At 37.2% G+C, this 21,540-nt stretch overlaps 1 protein-coding gene across 1 annotated transcript in view; it reads right to left on the reverse strand.

Moving 5' to 3' along the window:
• cntn3b (contactin 3b) overlaps positions 1–21,540 on the reverse strand; it is a 94,747-nt gene that overhangs the window by 11,583 nt on the left and 61,624 nt on the right. The window contains exons 13-19 of the mRNA XM_058403800.1: positions 18,070–18,245; positions 11,695–11,812; positions 9,100–9,258; positions 7,476–7,625; positions 4,685–4,755; positions 3,617–3,851; positions 2,940–3,049 (exon numbers count right to left, since the gene is read on the reverse strand). Of these exons, the coding sequence (XP_058259783.1) occupies positions 2,940–3,049; positions 3,617–3,851; positions 4,685–4,755; positions 7,476–7,625; positions 9,100–9,258; positions 11,695–11,812; positions 18,070–18,245 (1,019 nt within the window). The remainder of the gene's footprint in view (positions 1–2,939; positions 3,050–3,616; positions 3,852–4,684; positions 4,756–7,475; positions 7,626–9,099; positions 9,259–11,694; positions 11,813–18,069; positions 18,246–21,540) is intronic.

Raw genomic sequence — 21,540 nt, forward strand, 5'->3', positions numbered from 1 at the left:
TAAGAGTCATTAAAACCTTTGTTGTCTCCTCTATACGAAATGGTATTATCTTGATGTCTGATTTAATACTATCCTGGAAAAAGCAGGATACATATTATTATATACAACTGTATGTGTTCAGATTAGACACACACACTCTTTTGATGCAGGTATATCTTGGAGAACTAGAGAGTCAGTTTTTAGAACTGATTACACTGATTGCTATTGAGTGTAAGGATCCATCCAGCCACTCTCTGTACCGTTTATCCTACACAGAGTCACAGGAGCTAGAGTCTAACTCAAAGGACTCGTGGCAAAGGGAATACCCCGGATGGGGTGCTAATTCATCGCAAGGTACACAGGGCATGCTTGCACACACTTACACACCACAGACAATTTTGAGATGCCAATCAGCCTACAATGCATGTGTTTGGACTGGGAGAGGAAATGGGAGTACTTGGAGGAAACCTGCAAAGCATGGCGAGAAAAGGCAAACTCCACACTCCATACAAAAAAACACTTAGCTAGCAAGGTTTTAGACATCTTTTAGCAACATTTGAAATTCAGTTAAAATAAAAACACAACATCAAACCAGCTTGAATGATTGTAAGTAGTATGTATGTACTGTATTTACTGTATTTAGTATAGTTACTATAGTTAGTTACTATAGTTTGCACTACCCCAACCACTGCTGTGTATTTTTGCACAATTTTTTACACAATTACTTTTTTTTTTTTTTTTTACATCATTTCACTTTATCTTATCTTATTTCACTTACATTCCAGTACACATGTTCTTTTCTTTCTTTTCGGCGCTAAGTGTCCTGTGTTCTTTTGTGTTGTCTTTCTTGTATTTATTGTCTTTTGCACTGTCTTGTCTATGCTCTGTTTGCACCTAGCTGCACACTGTGCACTTTACGTGGCTAAGACAAACTTCTGTCCTAGCTCTGTGGTGTTGTTTTTATGCTGAACTTTGTTGTTGTATGTTTATGTAGCACCAGGTCCTGGAGAAACGTTGTTTCATTTCACTATGTACTGCGTCAGCTATATGTGGTTGAAATGACAATAAAGCTTCTTGAATCTTGAATCTTGATGTACATACAGGATGGAGCCATATCAGTAACAGAGTAGCAGCACCCCCAATTTTCCTTCGCTGAGATCAAAGACTTCATTCAACTAGTTCAGTTTGCAAAGGATTTCCTTCATTACCATCATGTCTCCATGCTGTGCAGCAAATCATGAGTGACTGAACATTGCAGTAGGTCATTTGATGTGCTTGTTACCTGTGTGTGTGTGTGTGTGTGTTTCTGTGTGGGTGGCTGTTTTGGGTGGCTATGTGTGTGGTGTGGTTTTGTGTGTGTGTGTTTTAAAAGTTAAATGTCTGAGACCAGTATACTATTTATTATTGCATTAGAAGTGGTTGAATGAAATCCTGTTGAATGCTGACACAGATAATAATTTAGGTGCTTCCATAATATATATCTGTTGAGTTCAGGCCATGGTACAGATCAAAAACTTTGGTTGACCCTCATGTAATGTTAAACTGCTAAGCAATGGATATGCAATTGACCCAGTCCATTTCTTTTTTTTTTTAATGTTATATTAATGCAACTCGTGTATTCATTTATTCTTAATCTGGCTTTGTGAAATCGCTTTGTGATTTCAGCAGTCTTTCGATTTACTATTACTTTTGTAACACTGAATGAGATCATGGCAATAAAATCTTAGAAAAAATTCTATAACATAGTAAGAGATAACTGCTTTTTGTATCAAATTATATGAATATCATCTAATGATAGACCTGTGTTTAAAGAACATTACTACTTTGTACTTTTAACATCGATCAGCCAATCTGGAAAATGGGGATGCATAAGCAAAGGCATTCTTCACCCTGAGATCGAGGTACATTAATAAGATTTTTTTCCGTCCATTAGTGTGTTTTGTTTATATTTTGCCACTGCTGCTACTGTGTTTTTAGCTGTCCTTTGAGTTTCGGGTGATCCTGAGCCGTCCTCCTATTGTGGCTTTAAGGTGAGCTGAGATTTAGTAAAGACAAAAAAAAACTGCTGACGCTGCCTGAACTTTATTGGAACTGGACTTTGGTAGCAACGGCAATGAATTGGCTACCGGTGAGCCCATCACATTTCCCTGTTCTGAGACTACAATTTCAACTCAAGATCAAATTTTGTATTTGATAGCAAAACTGAGCTGAAACTCACAGAATACAAAACCAGCTTTATTTATTAATCAGTGCATATCCTGAGAACACTTACCACAAAGTGAAATAACACACTGTTTACTCCAAATATATCCTTAGCATGTCCACAATGTAATTGTTTAAATGATTGTTCATGCTGTTCTGAAAATGTAAGCAATTGGAAATGGTTTTGTAAAGAAAAACTTCAAATCTTAGAATCTTTAAAAAAGTGATTGAAGATCCTGCACCTCCGTTGCTGGGTGACTTAAAACTACTAGGTGAAATGGATTACTATATACACAAAAGTGTTATTGTTTACTATGGCTGCCAAAATTTGTTTACCATGAAACTGGAACATGGTGATTCTTAATAATTAATTATTGTAATTCTTAATAATTGTTCATTATTGACATAGTCAATCAGAAAAAAATAATGCAAAACATAATAGAGAAAATGTGAAAGTTTGATAATACATGGAACCAAATTTGAAATTTTAGCCAAAATAAATATCTGATTATTATTTGAAACTGATACAGAAGTAACAACAGGTACAGTTTACAGTTTAATTTAATGTTTATTGATATTATGACATTGTTTAGAATTGTTGGTGGTTATATTGTTGTCTTTGGTTTTTCCTTTCTCGCTTTCTTATCACACACTCACTAGCCAATCCACTGTTGTTCATATTTGCAAAAAAGATAACCTGAATCTAGAACCTGCCAAGCTCGACTGACTGTATAGCATTCATATCAGAAGCATTGTACCTCATAGCCGAGCACTCTCTCAGGACTCGACCGTACCGCTTCCCAGCTGACTTCGATGTCGGAGGCGGAGAGGCTTCTAGCCACAACTCTCTCAGGTGCTATGCTCGGCACTGCAAATGAAGCGGAAAGACCAGAAAGGTTTTTGTTCTCTTATTCGGCAACTTCACACGCAGAATTGTATTAACGCCTGAGAATAAACCCCCTAGACACACCTGAGAGAACCCCCACTTCATTTTAATGGGATCTGTGACTGGCAGGGAGGAAGACAATCTGCTGGGCAAATTCAATTAACACTGTAGCTCACAGACAGGCCCGTAAATGTCGGGCAGGATTTGCCGTAATCTATTGCCGTAATAACTAATATCAGGTTGACGCCCTTGCTGCAGAAGTGTATGTGTGGGGAAGAGCTGTCTAAATCAACTTAGTTCATCATTACTATTCAAGGTCATGCCTGTGTGCGAGGCACACAGCCAATGGTGGGTGTGTTTGGGAGTGTAAGGCACCAGAGCTGCGTCTAGAAGGAGTAATTCAAGGAGCTGAGACTTGCGATATAATTTTAAAGATTTCAACATCGTCAGACACCTCAACTAGATATACAAAATAAGCTTTATGAGTGATAAACTTTGTACATGAATGGTAGTGTGTACATTGTGTCCATATCCAGGGATTAAGCTAACCTTCCTCTGCTGAGAACACCGTGACGATGGAGCTGAAGGGTCCTTCACCACGGTTATTAAAAGCACCCACTTTGACAGCAAAGGGCGAGAACGGTGGTATGGTGTCATTACGGAAAACATAGCGCGACACGATGGGTGAGGATATCACTGCCCGGGTCCAGGTGACCATGCCCATCGGTCGGAAGGCGATGATGTAACCAAAACCTTCTCCATTCTGTAGCTCCTCTGGGACTGGCTGGGGGTGGAACATAAGACTGTAGTGATATTAAAACACATCGAGACCAACACGCCGGCCGCCCCACACTTCAGTATGAAAACGTACCACCATATTTTTTTTTCTCTATTTGTTTTTAAAATTCCTGCCTTGTTCTGAAGTTTTAAATCTGATAAAGCTGCTCTATAAGGCTTGCCACTGTGTGAAGAATTAATTCAACAGCACCCAGAACAGTCATTATTTTCTCTGACTATAAATCAAAATGGCAAAAATAAGTTTTAATATTGTCAGTAAAATGTGTGGGCGTCTCAGGGTTTTAGCAAGTAACATAAGTTAAACATGAAAATTCCTACAGAGAAGAAATAACTGTCTACCATGCCACATATGTCTTACCATGCCAAACTCAATGAACCAACTGTTTCCTACATCAACATGATTTTAAGTGAGCTTTAAATGTTTTAGCCATTAAAGTTTAATGCATTCAATTAGGCCTGTGTTACAGGTCTCTTTAGAAGCTGCCCCTAGGCAAAGCACTATTGCAGCATTCCCTGATGCCCTTCGGTAATGAAATAGAGGACTTTTCCACTCCCAAAGGTCCGTCCCTCTGTATCGGGATTTCAGCGCATTGACAACCATTTATGGGAGACGAAAAACTTCAAAGGAACCTTCTGGCCCTTTAGTTGAATCCCATTTGGAGAGGAGGAAATGAAGCTGAAAAACCTGCCCAGAGAGAGGAGGGTTTCGGGAGCAGCAGAGCTCATAAATCGGCTCCGTTCAATTCCACACAATTAAGCAAGAAGCCCTAGACTAGCCGTTTGAGGGAGGGAGACAGTAAAATCTGATAAACGACTTACCTCCCATGTTATCACTAATTCTGACTTGGTGCCTCCCCCTCCTCCTACATCAGTGGGAGCTGTATCAGGAACTGCAAGGAAAAATAATAATAATAATAATGATAATAATAATAATAATAATAATAATAAGAAGAAGAAGAAGAAGAAGAAGAAGAAGAAGAAGAAGAAGAAGAATTAAACAAACAAAAAATAAATAGGTATATAAGATAAATAGACAGATGGACAGACAAACAAATAATAATTTTTTTGTGTGTTTTGCATATATCCATATATGGAATGTTATTAACAATTTCTTTTATTTATATATTTTTATTTAATTATTTAGATTTTTTTTAATGAATATGAAACAAATCACATTTATAATACAGATATTTTGTTCAGGTCATTCAACCTAAAAGTAAAAAGATGAAAGGATAGTTATTGGTCTTTGTAAATGTGAGACAGAGTGCCTTTAGTTCCTGTCACATCCTCCATCTCTAATTACACTCAGGATTTGTAAGAAACGGCAAGGGGGGTTGTGGTTCCATTAATTATTTCCATTAATATTAGCAAAATTGTGATAATGGTGAAACAGCTGGGATTTTAAAGTGTTATAATTGCAGTCGATTGGACATCCAGTGGTAAGTAGTGTACAGAAGGTGAGGGTTAAAGCCAGTCGACACAATCAGAGCCGTCACTCAGGACCGATAGTTCTAACACTCAGAATGATTGCTGCAAGATTGAATTGTCAAGATTGAATATTTCCTTTTACATGAAGAAAGACTTACTTCTGGGAATGTGGGAGTGGAAAGTGGAACACGCTAAGTGAGTCTGTTATCTGTAAGTGTATTAAGGTTGACTGGTAGTGACACTCATTATATGTTTGCAAATCTGGAGGAAATGAGATGCTGGGCTTGACTGTCACATCGGCTTCTCTCTCTCTCTCTCTCTCTCACTGTGTGTGTTTGTGTGTGTGTGTGCACATGCATGGGGAGTGTGATTCAGTACACATGAGAGACTGTGACCGATGCTTCCTTTTGAGTTAGCGAGAGAAAAATGTGGACATGTGTTAATTAGATGACAATTCTAGATGTTTAATATCACAGTCACTGATGCAGGCAATTTGCTTTCTCATACATCTATTTCATCCTTTATTTTGTTGGATATGAGTTTATTTACTAAGAGCTGGATATTCAGAGTTGTACTCACATAGTTAGGTGTTAATCCTGAAACATTTAAACATTAATATTCAGTCCTCTGACGGACCTATAGACTTGTAGTATTGTAGGAGTATTGTAAAACAGCTGCAAACAGAGCTGGGTCTCAGTTATACAGGATCCTGATCTCAGACCATTCTCTTGTCTAATATCGGCTTGAGTGAGGAGCAGGATTAAGTCCAGTTTGATATAACGATATTATATAATGTTAAACTTCATATTCTGAACTGAGGAAAAAATGTAGTGCCTTTCAGGAGCTGATTATTTACATATACAGACAGCATCTTGACTGGAAACACTTTGAGGGTCAAATTCTATATGGATTAAATTATGAACTATAATTTGTTTAAAGTGTGCTATTAAACTTTGGCTATTATTTTATTAATTCCATAACTGGAAATAGCCAGTTAAAAGCATGCAAACAAAGTACATCATGATGACCTTGAAGTTGCGTGTGCGGTTTACTATATAAATTAACTGCTCACTGTATAAAAATTGGAATAATTGTTTTCATGGCCTGTTCAGTTAGTGTCAGCAGTAGACACAGTGTTTTTCACCTCTGCCCCGGTGCCATGCTTTCTGCCACTGTAATTCTGCCCTCTTAGAAAAGTTTACCTTAACCTTAAAAAGTTAAATCTCCTTTAGTTGTCCTTATGTTGAACCCCTATAACAGTGTTTTATAGTCAGCGAGGCTCCTTTATAAGCTGATTAAGTGAGGGTGGAAGCCATATCATTAATTTAAAACAAATTGGAGTGATTAATGTGTTAATTAATGTGATGAGCACTGTTCATGTAACAGTACATTGGCAATACACTTCACTACTATTAGATGTCCATTTAAATGTTTTCTCATTTTATATCATTGTATAAGTCTTCCTTTTTTCTTTTTTTCTTTTATATTACAGTGTGCAGCAAAATCCTCATTTTCTATCGTTTTAGATCAATTCATGCCGTAAATGCAGGTGCTTGTGTTAAAGACAGTGCTGAAGATGCTACTGTAAGACACCATTCTTGGACACAACTGCTCAGGAAAAATCTGCCAAATATGGAAGCCTGAACTACACAAAAAATAACTAATAATATGAGTCTGTTAGTCTGTGACTCAACGTTCTGTGCGTCAATCCATCCAATTATCCTTTTATGGTGATGGAAGTGGGAGAACCCAGACTAAACCCCTAAAGCACAAGGAGAACATGTAATCTACAAACACACATGGTGGAGGTGCGAAACAAACCATCAGCTGAGAGGCAACTATGCTATCACCAAGCCACTGTTCACTCCTAAATACCAACATAGGCTCATTGATGTACGTGGGGAGCGAAGGCTGGCCCATGTGGCCCAATCCAACAGACGAGCTACTGTTGCTCAAATTGCTGAAGAAGTGCTGGTTCTGATGGAAAGGTGTCAGAATACACAGTGCATGACGGGTCATGGCTGTTTTGGCAGCAAAAGGGGGAACAACACAATATTATACAGGTGGTCTTAATGTTATGCCTGGTTGGTGTATATTCCTATTGTCTTGCTTTTGGAAAATCCCTCATGACATATATTTAACATATTTGTGTGTGAATGTGTGTGTGTTCAGAAACACTCACCAGCATCTTCAGTCCTTGTTTTGGCAGAGGGAGGGCTTGGTTCTCCCATTCCCACACTGTTGCTGGCCAACACCCTGAACTCGTACTCTACCCAGGCATTCAGATCCACCACTGTAGCAGTCAGCGTGTTGCCGTTGATGACCTCCGGAACTGAGTGAGTACAGAATTAAAGAGGGCACTTTATAATGATTACATAACAACTTCCCACAGCTATAGCTTTCTCAGCGCTTAGCCATTATTGCATTGCACATTTCTTCCTTGCATCTTGTACATTGGATTTGGCTTTGCTTACTGGTTTTAAGAATGTCTGAATTGGAATTGTGGATTTATTATCATGCAGTACCTGTATGCCTGGGGATGAACTGAAATGTTTGCCAATAAACTGACACTTGCGGTTTTCAGCAAAAAAAAAGCTTTACAATTGCAAAAACATTAACAATAAAGGTAAAAAATACGCACACTGCAACACTGAAGAAAAACCAAACTAGCTGAGCAGAGCAAAAAACTAAATTTATTAGGAGTTAAAAATTTATTAGGAGTTTATTTATTTATATATTTATTTAATTTTTATTTTTTTTAACAATACTTTGGAATTATCTCCAATTTGTTCAAGGCACAGACCTGTTTTTGTTGTTAAGAATGACCCAGAAAGTTCTTCGCTATTGCTCATTACCTATACAGTGGAAACTTTACTATAAACACCTATACACTCCAATTATCCATCAGCCAATCATGTGGCAGCAACACAATAGATCTGACCAAGTGACATTTTTATTCAGTCTTAAAAGTCTGGCCACTGTACCCTCAGATTCCTGTTCCTGGTTGACAGGATTGGAACCTGATATGGTTTCTGGCTGTCAGCCTCAGTATTTGAGATGTTGTGTAAGCTGAGATGTTTTTCTGCTTATCACGGTTGTAAAGACTGGTTCATTTAAGTAACTGCACCCTTCCTCACATCTCAGACTATTCTGACTATGTTCCTATGACCTGTCTCATTAACCAAGTGCTTTTACCAAGCAGAACTGCCTTTCACTATATGTTTCTTATTTTTACATTTTATTCATTTTTTTTCTTCTATAACAATGGATAATATCACAAAACACCTTTATAGAAATATATAAATTCTGTAAATAAATTTAAAATTTATCCCTAATGAACAAGCTGAAACCCTGAGCAGACCTAGATACAAAAGGGAACTCGTCTAGGTGACACTGTCAAAATCCCAGAAGTGAACATCCCATGAGATCAACAGTTTCAGACATGCTTGAAACAGCCCATCTGGCACTAACAACCAGGTATGTGAAAGATTTTATGTGCTGCGCTGCCACATGATTGGATAACTGCATGAGTAAGCAGGCATACATATGTATGTAACAAAGTGGCAGGTGATACGTATATCTTGATATATTTTGTACAGAAAGGGTTTGCTAAAGTGAATTAATGCTTGTGAATGCAATTTTAAAACCCTTACTCGTTTTGGTGTCTTCAGTCCGGAGTGCCCGGAATTTTGGCTTCAGATATTTTTTTTAACTGAACTGTTATTAAGAAATGTCTTACTGCACCTGGGTCCTTCCTTCATACCAAAAGGGCACTCTGTTTTTTATTAAGAGAATATATGTAGTACCTGTGTCCACAGCCTGCCAACCCACGGTGAAAGGTGTCCTGGCCTGGACGACATAACCAGTGATGGGGCTGCCATTGTCTCTGCCAGGGCTCCAGGAGAGCTGTGCTGTGCAATCTGTAATCTCCTCCACCATCACTCTGTCTGGGGGACCGGGTGGACCTGACAAACACAACAGCTGAGTTTGAGGAGGAGGCTGGATCAGCATCTATAAATGCTTCAATCAATTGAGTGTTATGTGGTAGCAAAGCTGATCCTAGCCTGGAGCCTGTACAAACAACTTGGGAAGGGGGAAAGAATGTATGCGGGAAGAATGTACATTCCTGCAAATGTAAATTTGGGCCTGTGTGGGAGGCTTGTGGATGAAATGCACATACAGATAATGTATAGTCTGACCATTTCCTTGCCTTTATATGCTATTTAAATTCTTTCCCATGTGCTAGCCATTCTGGGACTGGGTCATAACAGTCAGCTGATGAGACAATTAAAGACGTCCTCTATGACAAAACGGGTCCATATTTAAACACCTGGGGAAACCAGCACAATGTGAAGTGGGCAGATATACTGATATGAGTCATTAGAATATGGCATTGGAGATGTACACAATAGAAACACTTCCAGTGATGAATTTAGCATTGTCTCATTATACACAGACTTTCTATACTCTTAGAGGAAAGGTTCAGTAGGGTTCTATATAGAACTCTAGGATTCTTAACTTAGCTCTAAAGAACCCTTCATGCCAAAAAGGTTCTATAATGACAACAAATTACCCTTTTCTGGACAAAGTTCTTTGGGCTACATGAATGCACATTATTGTGCTATAGTTTGTAAGTTACTTTTACATTACTTGGTTGCATATATGAACACATACAAGGTTCTCTTGATTGAACACATTTAAAAAAGGGTTCTATATAGAACCTTTTAGAGGTTCCTCCCTTTAAGGCTCTGCAGAGTACCTATTTTTCTAAGATTGCATAGTGTGTAGCGCAACATGTCTGAGATTCTTCAACAGCTGAAGAGAACAGTATCTTTTTCTTTCGTAAAGGTCCCACTGACTCTTCTAATGACATACATTTCATATTTGTTTCACTCTAGTTGTTAAATTATGCACTGTGGTTACTGCAAAAAAATGCTTTATGATGAGCAAGTGAATAATAAAAGTTGATATTTTAAGAGGCTTAGTGTGGTGTTTACATGGCTATGAGACACCCACATAAGCATTTTTATAATAACTGACATAACCCTACATAAGCACACACTATATAAAATGTTTTTTAAACAGGAATCATGCAGTGATTGACGCTGACATAAAACCTGAGGTTTTTTTTTTTTTTTTTTTTTTTTTTGCAGTTACACTGTTCAATGATGAAATGTGAATATAGTGAAAGATTATACCAAAATGAAACATTTGTATTCATGCCTCAGATGTAACTAAATAAATATAAATATAAATTTATTTTGTACTCAGAAACACTAAAAAAATGTTTAAATCAAGGACAGGATTTTCACTTAATTAAAGCAGGAAAGATCAAAACAAAAAAGTAAATGCTGTTTAAGTCCCTAATAATTTGTTTAAGTGCAAAAAATATATGATTTGTGCACTGTGTTAAATAAATAAATGACAAAATGCCATTTAATGCAAATGTTATAAGAAATTAGTAATGAAGTTAAAATCAGCCATAAGCATAGCAGATTATTATTTTTAATAATTGTACAACTCAAAGTAACAAATTTAAATGAGAATAAAATAGACCTTATATTACACACACAAATACATTAAAATCATATGATGTTGATTTAGTATATCATTGCTACATAAAGTTGTGTTCTAGTGGTTATTTATTTATTTATTTATTTATTTAATTTAATTTAATTTACCTTTATGTATTTACTAATTTTTTTTAAAACTATAATGCAGCAACAGAGTTTGAATACTTTCTCTGGGTCTTTATCTTGCTATTGAAATGATTTTCATAAACACCTACTCAAGGCTATTAAGAGTAACATTTTCTCTGTCCTTAAATAAAGGTTTGTTATATGTTGATGTCTAATTTGTCACACCATCATTATTATGCGACAAGATGAAATGTGTATTCATAAACATGTATTTATTACAAGTAAATTATCTTCTCTTTTTCCAACAAATTTGATGTGGTAGTTATTCACTTTGACAGAGACATGATCAGACACACGGGAAAATATGAGGAAGCGTAGAATAAAAACAAATAATATTGCATCTGCTTCCAATATGTGAAGATTGTTGGTGTCAGTGTCCTTCAAAGTCATCAATGTTTTGTCATTTATATCACCCTGGTGCATTATCATAGCACTCCTAAGTAAAATTAAGAGCCATTGAATATTTGACTCATGAGCTATAGCAAAATGACCTAGAAATGGACAAAAACCTGTCTACAGTACTTTGGACATCTGTTGAAATAAATATTTTACAAATGTAGAGTTAAGTTGGTTGCCAGTTATAGCTTATATAGGTTTCATTCAGTCCAAATCTACATAAATAAACATTCAGTAGCCAGCCTGGTAGCTTTTGAAAAAACAATTCGTAAAGCATATAGTAAATATAACAGCGGGAGATGTTACCTTCCACAATCAGGACTGCATCCGCAGACAAGCTCTCCACATCTGTATCAATAATGCAGACATACTTCCCCGCATGGTTAAGTTGAATATTGCGAATCATGAGGTCCCCGGCAAACTTCTGTGCTCAATAAAGCATAAGAGAACAGCAGAAATCATGAAACTCCATTGTTCAAGTGAAAACAAATCAATCCCTCCCACTCTTTAGCAAGACCCCACTGTTCATCTGACTTCTTGGCATGGTTCCTTATGCATTAGACAACAAATCAAAGACGTTGCTTCAAAGGCAGTGCTTCAAATTGCTTCTTAGTGTGCATTCTTTTCCACTATCTAGCACATAGCATTATGGGTAAACATGTATTCATTATCAGTGGATTATTAGTTGTTTTATTTGTTTTTGTTTTTCAAGGAATTTGATGTGGCATGTGTGTTATTCGCTTTGACAAAGATGTGGTCAGACACAAACGGGCATTTACTGTATAAATAAGAGTAGAATAAGTGCAAGAAATAAATAAATGAGGCAGTATTTTGGCATCTGCTACCAATTTGTGAGCATTGTGGGTGTCAGTGAGTCAGTCTCTGACTTCAGCAAAGAAAGAATAAACCTTAAATGTTAGACTCTAATGTATCCATGTCTGCTGTGATGATGTGCACCCTCCCTCTTGTGTTTGTAAAAAAAAAAATAATAATAATTTTAGCAATGGCTTAAACAATCAGCCCGGAGTCAGTCATGCCTGCATGAAGAGGACAGACGGATACAGGTATAGGATTTTTAGTTTTTCTAAAAACCAATGTAGCAAACCAAACCAAAGACAAGACTCAGATACGTTTGGCAGGCAACAAGACTAATCAATAAATGTGGAGCAGGCTGAGGTCAAAACATGATCCGGTCCCTCCAGAGTTTTTTTTTTTTTTTTATTGTTGCAGCCAAAAATGTTTGATTTTGCTACAGCTTTTTTCCAAATTTGTGATGAAACTTGTGGAGGGTTTTTTCCTCCCCAGAAATCTACGTGAATTGGTGAATCTGCAAGCACAGGATTCTTTTATACTAGCACCAGTTATATGTGAAAACACATATAACTACTTTCTATGAGAGCTGTACTCATGTTCAACTCATGTGAACAGAAGAGGGCGTTTGTCAGAATACGTATTGTGCTAACGTCCCATGGCATGACCCAAATATGAACAAAATTTGTGATCATTTAGAAAAAATGCACAGAGTATGCTTGAATTTGCCTTTATTTCTGTGACTGTAAAATTGCAAAATCCTACTGGGATTTAAGATCACAACACACCACTAACAAAGACATACATGAGTGAATGTCTTTAGTAATCAAGTATTTTTGTCTGGAAATAGGTGCTTGACTGGAGGTCATGTCAAGGTTGTGGACTACCCATGTGATTTGTAGTCTGGAGTTGTAAATGCAGGCATAAAATAAATATTATTAAAGGAGAGCTGGCACAATTGTAAAATGCTTGTATTCTCTAAATGCACACATGTATATGCATTGTACATTGTACGTGCATATACTATAGAAATTCATTACTTCTCCTTGTCTGTTTTCAAACAGCAGTGAAATTCACCTACTGTTGATAAAGATTTATTTTTATTTTTATTTTTTTAGAAAAATCTAAATATACTTTACCTTTTCTGATTATTTTACTTATATGCTCAAACACTGAAATCTGTTCATGCTACATTAACTGTGAACATCGTTTTCGGTCATGCAAGCTTTTTCTGTTTGCAAGCCTTTGAGCAATCATTTGTGCGACATGCATTATAATTGTACCACCTGTTACTATTGTACAGTGTCTTGTGTTCAGAGTATTTTCGACTGTTAATTGCAGTAAAAGGGTGGCATCGCTGAGAACGAAAAAAGATGCACACAATAATCTTCGGCTGCTGGAGAATGGATCACACTTAATGTGATGTAACATTATAAATATAACGATATAAATAATACCTTTATGAGCTGAGAAGTTCTGTATGTGCTTCTCAGAATGTGTATAATGGGTATGCAATGATCCTTTTTAATTATTTATTATTTTCAAAGTCAAACCCTCAAAGCTATACTTATGAAGCACTTTATGAGGAACACCTTTACACCTCATTCAGGCAATTATCTAATCAGCCAATCATGTGACAGCAACACAATGTATAACATCGTGCAGATATGGACCAGCAGCTTCGGTTAATGTTCACGTCAACCATCAGAATGGGGAAAAATGTGATCTTAGTGAGATTAACCGTGATATGGTTGTTGTTGCCAGATATGCCTGTTTGTCAAAGATTTTCATAAGAGTTTACACACAATGATCTGAAAAACAACAACAACAAAAAACACCAAAAGCCTTGAGATGGTTGATTTATAACAGCAGAAGACCACATCATGTTCCACTCACAGAACATGAATCTGAGACTACAGTGGGTACAGGTTCAGCAAAACTGAACATATGACGTTATTTCAGTTTCGGTATCCTTCTTGCTGGCTTGAACCAAACTAGCCAGTTTCCTCTGAGCCCTCTCATTCACAAGTTGTTTCCACCAACAGCAACAGAACTGCCACTCACTTGATGTTTTTTGTTTTCACACCTTCGATGTATGTGAAAATCCCAGGAGATGATCAGTTTCTGTAATACTCAAACCAGCATGTCTGGCACCAACAACTTTGCCCCTGTTAAAATCACATTTTTATCTTTGTTCTAATGTGGGAACTCAGCATTACCTGAAGTCTGTATCTACATGTTGGTATATGGTGTGCTGCTGTCATACGAATGGCTGATAAGATAATTGCATGAATGTGTATGTGAACAGCTGATCCTAATAAAGTGCTCCTTCAAGTTATGTCACTAATAAAGTAATAAACAGATTTTCTGAGTGATGTTATAATTGTGCCACTGTTGTTTTAACATGGGACACCTTTTGGTTTCAGTGAAAATGTACACATTGATACAGGGCAACTCATGCATGATGTTATGATATGTGCACTCATACACCGACTCGTTGCGACAAAGAGACTGGAGATCACTCATTAATAATGACAGCTGGCGACTTTCTCTGAAATGAGTGAACTAAACTGAAGTGGGCGTGTCCAGCAACCTGACAATTTTGAGAAAAGTTCAACTATATTCAAATATGGAGCGACTAGCAATGGGAGTGAATCAGTAGAGTGCACGTGAGCCATGGCAAAGAGGACACATTGCTTCCCTGCATCTGACATTGCTTCCCTGCATCTGGTATGATATGATGCATAAATACATGCTGAGGTTTATATACAAAACGCCAAATCTCCCTCCAGAATGTTTCATTTAAGGGGAAGTGGATTGCTAGTTGTGCCACCCACTGATAAATGTTATTACTATGGCAACCAGTAGTAGGAACACCTACTGGCGACTTCACAGTACAGCAGCTGGTCAGCTTGCAGCGATAAAATCATGGTATGTGTGAACGTAGGTTTACTCATGAACCATGAACATAATGTTTGTTTAATTCTTGTAAAACCTAAAAAAATTTTTTACAACTGAGCTGGCTCTCCTCTACCGAGGTTATGTTTGGGTCTTTTTTGCCTTCAAGTAACAAGGTTAAATAAAAGAAAGTTATGTTTTGCTTAGGAGGATCCCTGAAAATGTCAGGGAATTGCATCTTTGTCATAAATATTGTTTATAATGCTAACATATTAGATGAATATTTTTAATTATTATAGATTATACAGCTATCCTGCTATAAATCAAAGTTGTGGGACAAAGCTGGCACTTCTGGAAGACAGAACAGACTGCACAATGACGACAGCCTTCAGGTAATATTTCCTATCAAGCTCTGTGCGATGCATGAGAGCCCACTAAAACAAACACGCTCTGGCTAATTGGCAAGACACTAATTATTCCGTAATTATATAAGCGGAGGGGGGATAAGGCGACAAGACGCACATAACGAGGGCTCACGTTGTTCCTGATAAACCACAATGCACATGATCACCACAGGGAATAAACAGCACAGACTGCATTGGTATCTATAACCGTCTTTTATCAGAGATTGATGTCACACCAGCATGACATATAAAACAGGGCTTGGGATTTCACGACGAAGAAAAAAATCTAAATCAACTCGGCCGTGCTCTAGTACTGAATAATTGAATTTGACCGTATTGAATGGCGGGCTTTGGCTGTTTTGTGCTCTGTGACTACATCAGCTACAAACCAGCAATTCTGAGGAGGTCAGCCATGTGCAAAACTAACAATTAAATAAAATGAAATGAGAAAGAAAATAAAGCCAGTAAAAACAGCCATATACTGCTGATTTGCATTTTATCACATGGGTAGTAAAAACAGCTGAAAAGAAGAAAGAAGACAGAATGTTTTTCTTCTCTTAGACTCCCTGTCAAAATGCAGCTCGGTGCTTCAAAAAAAAAAAAAAAAAAAAAAAGTGTGTGAAGCGATGATTCACTCAAGGGTAATCTGGGTTAGAAACACACAAGTAACAGAAAATTTCCTCTGCTTTTTGAGATCAAGCCCCCTGTCCCAGCTCACACATCAGCTCCATGCAGCGGTGCACAAAGGCCTTGGGTGTGCTGCCATTAACAGCTTCCCCATGTGTGACGAGCTCCAGTCCCGAACGAACATAACGGATGCAGGCAGCTGGCAATGAGGAGTGACAGGTTTAAAAAAGGGAGTGGGGCCACTGTTTCATTAGCGTACTGTATGTAGCCAAAGCAGCTGAGATGAGAAGTGATAATCCCAAAAAGCACGAGTCACACCAAGTCACAAAAACAGCATCTCATTACAAGCAATGTCAGTGTAAGTCGCTGACATCTGCATGATATCATGTGAATATGAAACCTAACATCATTTCTTGTTTTGCTGTGTTTTTTTTTTTTTGGCATAATGGAAATGTGTAACTAGACACATAATCATTTTTTTTCCCTTTTCAAGCAACTGGCACAAAACAAAAAAAAAGTTCTTTGTTTAAAACAGAACACGTTAAATAAAAAGCCTTGGGTCTTATCGGGCAATTCGAGGCAGGATTTCAAATCATCACTGCCTTTGTTTCATGCCAGCAAACTCATTATGAAATTATTTCAGGACTCAGGCTACATAAATAGGTATGCAAATTCAATTACAGCAAAGCCTGATGATAAGGAATGTGCTCCCTTGAGGGGCAAAAATTAGAAGTTAAGGCAGAAGAGAAAGTGGAAGTAGGGGGAAAAAAGCATTGATATGGCCCCTTTCCTTTTTGGAAAATTGTAACACAACGACTGTTCCAAATCATGTTAGTTAAATTATAGTCAATGTAGGTCATTAATTGAGTGACCCAGAACAAGTAAAGTAAAACCATCTGAAATGCTCACTTTCAAAGACAGGAATAATGGGAGCACTTTGCATCCAACAATGTGATACATGTAATACAAGCTGTAATATCTATTCATCCATTCATCCATCCATCCATCCATCCATATATCTATCCATCCATCTATCGTTTCTATCCTACACAGGGTTATGAGGAGCCTATCCCAAGGGAATCGGGGCACAAGGGGCCAATTCATTCTAGCACACATCCATGTGCACACACACACACTACAGACAATTTAGAGATGCCAATCAGCCTACAGTGTATGGTGGAGGAAACCAGAGTACCCAGAGGACACCCCTGAAGCACAGGAAGAACATGCAAACTCCACACACACAGAGTGGAGGAGGGAACCGTACCTCCAATCCCTGAGGTGTGAAGCAAATGTGTTAACTGTGCCCCGTGTAATATCCAGAAATCTTTTATTATTTATGAATGATCTTTTATTATATATTTAATTAAGATTTTTTATTATTTAATATTCAAAATTGATGAAGTAAAAATACCAACACAGTTTACAATCCAACACAAATACTAACCTGACAGTTAAGATTAATAACTGCTCGTAGCTGGTAGCATGCAGTACACAAATGAGAGCCCACTAATCGGTCAGAGCTATTATTCAATATAACCAGTGCTAGCATAATTAAATGAAATATTACTAATCTTATCCAGAAAGGGCTGGTGTGGGCGCAGGTTTTCATTCTGACCGAGCAGAAGCCACACCTGATAGTCTACTGAAAGCCAAGATCAACTGATTAAACAAATGGACATCATCAGCTTGACTGGAAAGAAAACCTGCACTCACAGCATCTCTTTTGTAGTTAATTTTGAACCACCCGGTATTACATTAACTACCAAAGTTAAATGTAGCTACTTAGAAGATTAGGGATAATTAATTTCTGTGCACATTATATAATATGATATTTTAGGAATTTCAAACAAAGAAGTATATTTGGCCAAACTTGTTCTCATGATACTGGGCAGAAGAACACAGTACTATCTGCCAGAAAACAGTGCTGTTTTTTACTCACTCCGCCGACTCTCTCAAAGTGCTCCGAGTCGTGCTCGAAGTCGATAAGCTGGCCGTTAAAGGCCCAGGAGAAGCTCACGTCCAGCGCCGGATCCACGGTTACCTGGCAGGGCAGCACGATGCTCTCGCCCACCATAATCTCCATGCTGCTGGGCCCTTGTGTGATCCTGCTCGGCTCTGCACAGCACAAACACGGCCATCTGATCAGTGCCATACAACACGTAATGCTGTCGTGTCCTACTACATTACACTTTTTCCATATAGTCATATACACAGTGAATAAATAGTACGCTTTATAGAAATATACAAAATATGCACATCAGACTACCTTACAAGCATTAGGATTTGTGCTGGTGCCAGTATTCAGAGAGCAAAGATTTTAATCTAGAGAACATTTAATAAAAAAGAATAATGGAGCATTAAAAAAATAGCTTCCTGGAAAATCTATTTGGGGAAGGCAAAGTTCTTGATCCTTCTAATTTGGCAAAAAACAACATTATTTTAATGAATTCAAGCACTGTCTAGGAATCTTTTATCTCTACATTTAACTGACTTATTTTTAACTGATTTACCAAAAAAAAAAAAAAAAACAAGTCAGGAACCAGTGGGAAAATGAGCAAATATGTTGAGCTGAAAATGTTGTAAATAATAAATACAAAATTAAGTATATGTATATATACTTAATTCAGTAAGTACTTAACTAAATTAAGTACTAAATTAAGTAAGTATATCCACTGGTTCCTCATTAGGATCTGTCACCTTCTTAATTAACCTTGTTAACTAAATACTAAGCTTCAGGTTCTTCTAATTTAACTGTGTATGCTTTTTGTTTCATATGTGGTATTAATAATGAGAGAAACAAAATCAAGGAGTTTGAAACTTCCCGTATTTGTGAACATGTGAAAATCCACACAGGTAAAAACCTGAGCTCAGTATTAAACCTGGAGCTTTGACACAGTAACACTGCCTACTGCATCACCCAAATCACCACACACACCTTAACTTAATGAAGGAAGGAAATACAGAAAATAGTAGACTGTGTATGTATGTAGCAAGACATATTTGTGTTTTAGTGTAAGGATTTAGATGGGTTCAGTCAGACAGGTAAACAATTGGAGATTAGTGAAGTGTTATAATTATGCATTAACGCCTGAATTAATACTTACTTAAATATGAACTAATGATGAGTTAAAGCATCATGAACTAACGAAGAGCTAACCTTAACTACGACATGAGTCTTATGAACTCATAAGGTGAATAATGACCACCTTAAGTACATGTTACTACATGTTTGCTACTTAATGTAGAAATGACATTACACAGAGGTAAACTCAATCAAACAAGCTTAATCTAAGACTAAAACACTAAAAGACTTATATCTTATATATATATATATATCGTATAGAACAGTGGACTTAAATGTTAATGGATAATAGCTACAGTAAATGTTAAAATGTAAAAAAAATAATGTTTGTGACTTAATATATTAATTAACACACAGGTAAATTCAATCAAACATGCTCTAAGACTAAAGCACTGAAAGACAATCTTATAAAACACTGAATTTAAATGTTAATAGATAATTGTGTCTACTAATAATAAATGGCACTGTATTAACTTCACCCCTCTGGGTAAAGGAGCAGTGTCTCGGACCCAAGACCCTAGGAGCATACACTAGTACTACAGTAGGATTTGAAGAGAAATGGATGGAGAAAAGTAAACATATTGAGAGGATAATGTTTGTTAAGGAAGATCAGTGTAAATAATGGAAGTAATCAAGCTCCAACCAGTGATGTTTGTGTACGCACCCGCATATGGCAAATTATAAAACAATATGAAATTATGCAACTTAAGTAAATAGTCTTTCCTATGGGGCATGTTTGATTGAGGTTAACTCTACATGGTAGATAATATATTAAGTAACAAACATGTGGTGAGACTGGCCATGCTGTATGGTTTAGAGACAGTGTCACTGAGGAAGAGACAGGAGTCAGAGCTGGAGGCAGCAGAGCTGAAGATGTTGAGGTTCTCTTTGGGAGTGACAAGGTTGGACAGGATTAAGAACGAGTACATCAGAGGGACAGCTCATGTTGGACGTTTGGGGGACAAAGTTAGGAAGTCCAGATTAAGATGGTTTAGACATGTCCAGAGGAGGGAGAGTGAGTATATTAATAGGAGAATGTTGGACATGGAGCTGCCAGGCAGGAGGAAAAGAGGAAGGCCAAAGAGGAGGTATATGGATGTAATAAATGAGGATATGAAGCTAGTGGGTGCAAGTGTTGAGGATGCAGAAGATAGGGGTAGGTGGAGAGAGATGATTCGCTGTGGCGACCCCTGAAGGGAAAAGCCAAAAGAAGAAGAAGAAGAAGTAACAGACATGCACTAACATACTTCAGGTGTTCATTATTCATGCATGGCTTCTTAAGGCTCACCTCATAGTTAAGGTTAGCTCTTCAATAGTCCATGATTAATACATGCTTTAAGTAAATATAAATTCAGGTATTAGTACATGAGTATTCATGTAGTGCTATTGTAAAGTCTTAAAATGTATCTATTTCATTTATTTATTTGAATGGCCTGTACTTATGAAAAGGTTAAGAGCTATTGTTCTACTCAGTGGTGGCCGTGATGCAGGAGGCTGCATTGATTTGAGTGGCTGGGTCGAGTGTTTTGACAGTGGACTGTGGACTGTGTCTTCAGAAGGGAAGGTCACACTAATTAAATTAAAGTAAATTAAAGATGGTCAATTTTTGGTGCATTTACAAAAGAAAAATGAGAAATAAATGATTGAAACTGCAGCCTTAATCTAGCAGAATATTCATGACCAGAGTTAGTGTAGACATACACACTGGTTGTGACTTTTTTTAGTTTAAACACAAAACCACCAATTAACCACATACCCGACTTAATGGAGGAAATGAATAAAAAAAGAAAGGAAACACTTGATCCACCATGCAGTTTAATGAGGAAATAGCAGATTAGAGGTTAATAAGCACACCAATCAAGATGACATTAACAGCACAATTATAGTACTATTAAGGGTGCATATAGGAAGGAAACAGTCAGGGATTTGAACATTAGTCAGCTTCTCTATGAATATGAATTCGCAACCTTAGTAGTCAATCAGCCAAGACATGTATAGTGGGCTAAGGTTTAATTCTTTAGTTTTGCCCTGGAGCTACAAGACAAAAAAAGCAAGAAAATCTTCAAACTGCATGTCTAAATGAGAAAACATTAACCTCAAAAGACATATTCTAGCACAGTTATAACATTTGTGTATACACCAGCCAATAAAATAAAAATTTCCATGAAAACAGCCAGATCAGAATAGATCTTTATTCTGGGTAGCACCTTTGTGGATCTGAAGCCTATCCTAGGAAATAGGGGGAAATTAGCATAGCTAATCTACCTGCACAACGTGCAAAACTTTTACAGCCCTACCCTGCTATATAACCCTGTCATCACATGTTTA

This window comes from Hemibagrus wyckioides, linkage group LG11 (assembly GCF_019097595.1).
Source record: "Hemibagrus wyckioides isolate EC202008001 linkage group LG11, SWU_Hwy_1.0, whole genome shotgun sequence".
NCBI lineage: Eukaryota > Metazoa > Chordata > Actinopteri > Siluriformes > Bagridae > Hemibagrus > Hemibagrus wyckioides.